General features: G+C 45.3%; 1 protein-coding gene across 1 annotated transcript in view; it reads left to right on the top strand.

The window, feature by feature from the left end:
• Positions 1 to 708: 708 nt before the first annotated feature.
• Positions 709 to 7,572, top strand: part of SNX30 (sorting nexin family member 30) — a gene marked incomplete at its 5' end in the record, with an annotated part of 94,334 nt that continues 87,470 nt past the window's right edge. Inside the window, 2 exons of the mRNA XM_014534450.1 lie at positions 709 to 771; positions 7,315 to 7,506. Coding sequence (XP_014389936.1) covers positions 709 to 771; positions 7,315 to 7,506 — 255 coding nt within the window. The remainder of the gene's footprint in view (positions 772 to 7,314; positions 7,507 to 7,572) is intronic.

Below are 7,572 nucleotides of genomic sequence, written 5' to 3'. Positions count from 1 at the left end.
AGGACACTGTACTATCTTTGCAACTTTTCAGTAAATCTAAAAGTATTCTAAAATAAAAAGTTTAAATTAAGAGGGAGAGGAAGATCCTTTTGCTGGCCGCATTCTTCCTGAGGGAGCATATCTAGGCCAAGAAAGCATCCTGCCTTCTGACAATGAGTTGCTTACTTTGAACAAATTATGTAGATGGGTCAGAGAGCAATTCTGAAAAGTCATTTCCCCTGTCCAAATTCCCCCAGCGAGCTCAGAGAAGCCTTCCCGAACAGCAGATTCTGACCATCCTGACCATTCCACGCATCCACCCCAGCAAGCACACTGGTTCACAGTGGCATCCCCGGTCCTCCCCTGCCTCAAGACACTGCTCAGGATCATCAGAGGCTTCTTTGCTGGACATGTTGTCCTGGTTCTTGAACCCTGGCTCTTTTCTTCACCATTGACACTTGCTTTGACCACCCTCCCCTTGCTTTAGTGACCAATTCAGATCCCTTACCCTGTTTTTTTTATTTTTTATTTTTAAATCTTGGCTCCCCACTCAACTCTGCACAATCTCTATTTGTGTGTTTATTATTGATTTTAGAGAGAGAGAGAGAGGAAGGGAGAGAGAGAAACCTCAATTTGTTCTACTTATCTATGCATTCATTGGTCGATTCTTGTATGTGCCCTGACCAGGAATCGAACCTGAAACCTTGGCATATTAGGACAACACTCTAACCAAATGAGCTACCTGGCCAACTGCACTGTCCCTTGATTTCTGTACCACCTGAAGCCGTACTGGTAGGTGAGAGATATTCTTTCTACTGCCTTTTACTGCCCGACTAGCCGAAGGCCCCCTGGGTCTCATTTGGAAGGAGTGGACAGTGTGTAGCTTCTCTTATCCATGTGATGGGACGCCATCAGCAGCAATATCTCTATTCTAATAAAAATACAGGAGTTGCCCTGACCGGTTTGGCTCAGTGGATAGAGTGTCGGCCTGCGGACTCAAGGGTCCCAGGTTCGATTCCAGTCAGGGGCATGTACCTTGGTTGCGGGCGCATCCCCAGTGGGAGATGTGCAGGAGGCAGCTGATCGATGTTCCTCTCTTATCGATGTTTCTAACTTTCTATCCTTCTCCCTTCCTCTCTGTAAGAAATCAATAAAATATATTTAAGAAAAAAAAATACAGGAGCTGTCCAGATGAGAGTAGCTTTAAAGAGATACTATTCTCTTTTATTAGTAATTACATAAATTATGATTTTGTAGCATATGTTCCATTTTGTAAAGAGAGCAGTGACATGCTTTAGTTTCTGGTGTCCTCTTCAGTTTCCTGATCCCCAGACAGTACTGGCCATGTACCTGTGTATCAACACTACGCAGGGTTCTAGGTAGTATTGGGCTAATGGATGGAACCAAGTCAACAGAGCAGACCTTAATTCTGAGGCTGTACAGAAATCCAGGGGTCGAGGTGAACCTAGAACTCTGCTCTCATTCAGTGTTAAATTACTTTGCTTGTACCATCAATCACTTCCTAAGATCCCACTCCAAGGGACTAGATGTGTGGCTTCTCCTAGGAAGAACGTGGGTCTGCCTTGACTTGATGACAAGAAACAGTTGAATGAGACTAACAACCTTATAAGGTCAAACCTGGAGGAGCCAAGAGACACTATAAGCACTAGAAATTTGGAACTGAATGAACCTTCATTCTAGTGTAGGGCAGCATGATTTAAGAAGTCTTGTAGAGGACTGAGTTTGATTTTGTAGAAAATGAGCTTTCCAACAGATAAAACTTCTAGAAGTTTCTGGGGGTTTTGGCCTATGCCCAAAGGCTACTATTCTCACAAGCAGAGAGAATCAGATCAATGGGTTGTAGCGAGCGCAGCTTCCTGAATCTCCCATTTTCTTCACGAGTGGTGGTGATGGTGTGCTGCCTGTCATATCGTAAGAGGCCTGAGCTGGGGCACAGAAAACCAATCAGAGAATCCTGAAGCTTCAGCATAATTAATTACCTCATGTAGCTGGCAGTGTGAGGGAAGCCTTACCATTAGCAAGTCACCTCGCCTGGATCTATATAACCTGGGTACTGAGTATACTTCTCTTGCTGTGGCCCCAGCACCATCTTGCTACTCTGCCCACAGGTTATACAGAAGGACAAGGCCCTTGTGCCTGCAGTCTCACTCCCTCTGTGTGACTAGGATGAGCCTGTGGGCCTGTACAAGTCACCTGGTTTACAAAGCGCAGGAGGGGCTGGCAGAGCAGGCTTGGCTGGAGCTACCACAGTGGGGCAAAGGTGTGGGAAGAGCGGGTGGAATTCAGAGGCAGGAGCTCTGTTCCTCTTATAGCTTTTTCCACATCTTAGAGAGCAGTGTTTCTCAATTTTTTTTTTCCTTATCACTGTCTCCACTGGGGAAAAGTTTATTAGGTTTAAATTTTCCCTAATGAGAAAAAGTAAATATTAAGACATAAGATTTTGGCAGGTAACTTTGGAGGGCCACAAGCCCTTGTAATATCTAAGAGTTTTTTGCCCCACCCCCACCCCAAGAGTCTATTTCCCCTTTCGAGAATGCATGTGATAGGAGGATGGTTCTGCTGATCAGAACACCACGACCCACAAAGGGAAACTCGCTTCTTCGCTTCTCTCCTGCCTGCTTGCATTCCTTGTCTCCTGAATCTCTAAGGATGAATTCAACTATGTGTTACAGGGAACCCAATTAAACTGTCTGAGACCATAGTGGTGTTTATGGTTTACTTAAGATGTCTGGGGTTAGGTGCAGTGGCTCACTGGTGCCCTCAGAACACAGGCTCTTATCCACTCTGCTATCCTCAGGGTATCGGGTATGTCTCCACTCTTGGCCACAAGATGGCTGTAGCAGCACCAGGCATCAGAACCTCACAAAACTGCATTTGTAGGGAGAGAGAGGAAGAGACAGGACAACAGTGAAAAGGGGCAGATGACTGGTAGGCAAATAAAAGTTACTGAGCACTCCCTTTTTTAATTTTAAATCCTCACCCGAGGACATGCTTAGAGAGAGGAATGGAGAGAGAAACACTGATGTGAGATAGAAACATAGATCGGTTGCCTTCCTTATGCACCCCAACTGTTGTACAGGGCGACACTCAACCAACTGAACCACTCCAGCTGAGCCTCTTTCTTTCTTCACTCCTTTACCTTTTGGCTTTACCTAAACTAGTATTCCCCAAACCCACATGTGGACACAATGCATCCACTTAGAAGGGTGCACTGGCAATAGCACTAGCTCAGGGGTGGGCAAACTTTTTGACTAGAGGGCCACAATGGGTTCTTAAACTGGACCGGAGGGCCGGAACAAAAGCATGGATGGAGTGTTTGTGTGAACTAATATAAATTCAAAGTAAACATCATTACATAAAAGGGTACGGTCTTTTTTTTTTTTTTTTAGTTTTATTCATTTCAAACGGGCCAGATCCCGCCCGCGGGCCATAGTTTGCCCACAGCTGCTAGCTGGTTGGCCTTGAAGAAGTTACTTAATATCTCTGGGCCTCAGCTTCCTCATTTATGAAGTTAGGATCATGCACTAGATGCCTGATTATGTAAACTTATAAATAGCGCCAATGTGGAGATTCTTGAATCCATCTTTTGATGAAGATACACATGCATTTCTGTTGTGGTCTGGGAATGAAACTGCTGGGTCATATGATATCTGAATGTTCCTCTTCTAGATGCCTTTTAAGGATCATTCCTAGTAATGGACCCACACACTTTCATGGAGCACATAGCCAGTAAATAGGTGTTTCTATCTTATCCAAAAATTCACGGTGAATAAGATTCCGTGCCAGGGCTTGTCAGCTCAGTATCTTCTCCAGCCCAGCCCCTGCTGGGTGGCCACCACAAAAGGATACATGCACACTCCCACACTCCAGAGCCTGCTTGTGAAGAAAGCCAAGTAGCAGGTGTCCCTTGTGATGGTGGTGAATTGCATTTCTAGGGCCAGAGGAGGCCCTTGTTACTAGGAGCCCACAGGCCAGCCAAAAGAAGTTTCTGGAGCTCTGGAAAATATTCACTCCATCGTGAGGCACTTCATAGCCAGCACTAAAAAATGAATGTCAACAGATAATTTAGTTCATCTGAGCCCCTCTGTACTTGAAGCACCTGGTAGGTCCTCAATAAAAATAACCATAAAAGCATAGGATAAAGTTCGCTGCAATAGCATTTTGTAAGAGAAATTTGTGTTTTAAGCACTTTTCAGGAAACAGGAAATTTCTCCAAAGCGAGCACTTAAAATACTATATACAAAAGGAGGTTTGGAATGTCAATTTCTGGTTTAGAGAAATGGGTGGAGCTCTAAGAACAGTGTCTGTCAAAGTACAGTCTATAGACCAGCATCAACATGAGCATCAGTTGTTAATAAAAGACTTAGATTTCAGCCCCACCCCAGAATCAGAATCTCTTAGGTGGGTTCTAGAAGTTGGCACGTGAACAAACTCACAGGTAGGTGGTCCTTGGGCACCAATCCCATGATCTGTGCTGCATTACCCACTGCAAAGGGTCTCCATGTTTTTGGGGGCCAGGCACTTCAATATAGAAAGATAAATGTCCTATCATTTACCCTCAAGCATCTCTGCTGGTTCTGGGGCAAGGTCCAATTTCTTGTTTGCAAAACTCTTCAGATCCTAACCTCAAGTGGACCTGCTGGCTTTTGCTTTTTCCTGGGATGCCATTGGCTGAATTAAATCATCCACACAATTTTGCCTCTGTTGGCGACAGCGCCTTCTCAGTTGTCCCTCTTGTTTGAGACAGCCCTCTGTGGCTTTGTCCATGTCACTCTGAATGCTCTTTAAAAACCTCCTTTGTCCTCCTCAGCCGTCCACTTCAGAAGTGCTGGTGTTATTTTGAGGCAGGGTTTGGGATACCATGTAGAATAAAGCCATGATTGTATTAAAAACCAGAAGAGGGTGAGCAGCTAACACAAACATGAATACAGCCTAAGCACATGCTGTACCAGGGGAGAGAAAGAGAATGCTCTGTTGTGGCTCTGCTTTGTTTCTGAGGTCTGGGTGCTCATGTAAAGTTCTCACAGACTTGCTAGTGAGATTTACAGGATTCCAGCTTGGCAAACTTACCAGTTTTGGGGCCCAGGGCCCTGGCCCCTGCAAGGCACAAGCCTACATGCCTAAGATTCCCTATGGATGCGGGAAGGCCCCAGGCTCAGTTCTTGGGTTCTGGTGGCATCTTCCCTGTGCCCCCCCCCCCACACACACATATCTAGTTTGTTCTTCCTCAGAGCTCAGCCCTCCACAAATTCCACCAAACGCAATAATTTTCTGTTCTGACATAAGATTTTCAGGCCCTGGCCAAGTAGCTCAGTTAGTTGGTGTCGTCCAGATGCACCAAGGTTGTGGGGTCGATCCTGGTCAAGGCCTGAAAGAATCAACCAATGAAGGCATAAATGGGAGGAGCAACACATCGATGTTTTTCTCTCTCCCTCTCTGTCTCTCAAAACCAATCAATAAGAAATAAAATAAAATCTCATAAAAACTTCACGTTTCCTCCTTAGCACCATGTTGCTTTGAAAACCTTTCGTAAAAACATAGTCACCTACTTTGGGACACTTAACGTTATTTCACTATCAGTTTTCCACCACAAGGAACACTGCAATACAACAGGAAATGGTGAATATGAATAGGCAGTCCTGGGCTAAAAATGAATGGTGGAAACTTTTACCAAAATGTTTTCCACCGAAGTTCACTTTCTTTAGTTTTGATGACTACCCACTGGATCATTGTGGCCAGATGCCGCTGACCAACCAGGAAATTGAAAAATAAATAAATAAACTGTTTCAATTTTGAATCCAGCCTTTCAGGAACTCTGGTTTTATGTTTTTGTTTTGTTTTGGGGTTTTTTGGCGGGATGGGAGCATACAAATTGGTACTCTGACTCAAACTGAGCAAATAGAGGAGTTTGGAGTGCAGCATGTTTAATTATGAAGATGTTGGGATTATCACTTCATAAGAGTAGCCGAGGAAACTTGACAGAGGGGGAAAGGAAGGGAGCGTCTATGCCACAACCAGTATTTTGCTAGGAATACGATTTCATTCCCACAGCACTACCTTGCTCCCTGTGCTCCTCCCTTTAGGTTAGAAAACAGGTTCATTAATGTTAGGCAACTTGCTCAGGGTCACCCACTTGTGGTGACCAAGTAGGACTTCCAGTGTCAATCACATTTAACTCTTCCTTGGTGTCCTTGAAGAGAAAGCTGTGTGGAGTCTTAATAAAATCTCCATTATGGTACGGCAGCCTGGTTGCTAAAATAAATACCGCCATTCAATAAGAAATCTCTATGCTATACTTCTACAGAACACTCATTTCCAGTTATATTCATGCTGTTTATTTTAACGCCAATCAGAAGAACCACGAATAGGGTCTGTAGCAGTTGTCAAGCAGCTGTTGAATATAAAAGTGTTAATCTTACCCAGTTCCAAGAGGACCAGACATTGGCATCCTGTAAGGTAGATGCAGCACTTAAAATTGTTCCCAGTGCCCTCTGAGCCCTAGTCTCCCCACAAGGCAGACATATGCGGAGGAGACAAAAGATGATAACTGAGGACAAAGGCCCAATGAATCACGCTGGGGAGAATAAGGAAGATCTTTGAAGCTCATTGAGTCTCTGAGTGATATTTTGGGTCAGTTTCAACTTTCTGCATTCTCCTCCTGCCGAAACATCACTTGTTTCTAGGTTAAAGTGTGGTGTAGACCACAGTGAATCCCAGCTTCAAGATTTGTGGTGAAACGGGACAAACCCAAAGTTTGGGAACAGATAGGGAAAAATGTGTTCCCTCACAATAAGCCACCCTACCTGTTACATTGTTAGTATTGATTTGTTCTTGCCTGGACTGATAGCCTCTACTGATTTGGCCTAAGAGCAAACGCTGCAGAGACAGGTAAGGTGGGAGAAGGAAGTGAACTTCCACCCCACGTGGCTGAAGCAATGACTCCCTAGCTCCACTCTGCTCACAAAGAAAGCTGAGAATCCAGCTCAGCCAAAGGCCTGAAAGGAAGCACAAAAGCATGAAAAAGAGCTTAAATCTCACTGTTCTTTCAAAAAGCTTCAGTTCAGTCCAGGTGTGAGTTTGAAGTCGTATCATTGGTAGCACTCCCTCTCTTTACTTACTGATGTTCGCTCATGGGGTTTAACCTTACATAAACGCAGCTTAGCTGCAGAAGCAAGATGGCACGGGGGTCTCAGCGTGCATTTGAAGAAACCCCAGGTCATCTCCTTGAATTGTTCTCTCCTTTGAGCCTAATAATAGTCCTTTATGCCACTCCTATTATGGCTCACAATTCCTTCCATTTTGGGTTATTTTAAGGGCCAGAAGATCCCGACCCAGGTGCGTGCTCCAAAGCCCCCATCTCCAAGCGTGGCTGCCCGTGGGCGCACCAGTAAACGCGGGTGGAATGGAACAGGCTCCTCCAACGTCTTTCTCCACCTCCGATTTCCGTTAAACATCTGCGCTGGGCACAGCGCGCAGCCTCCACAGGGCCGCTCTCTAGGAGGCGAGGTTGGACACTACGAGGACCCAGGCCGAGGGCTCAGGGCGCACTTCCTGCGGGGCGGCGGGCGGGGC

This window comes from Myotis brandtii, unplaced genomic scaffold (genome assembly GCF_000412655.1).
Source record: "Myotis brandtii unplaced genomic scaffold, ASM41265v1 scaffold13, whole genome shotgun sequence".
Taxonomy (NCBI): domain Eukaryota; kingdom Metazoa; phylum Chordata; class Mammalia; order Chiroptera; family Vespertilionidae; genus Myotis; species Myotis brandtii.
This window is presented reverse-complemented; position numbering and strand designations above follow the sequence as displayed.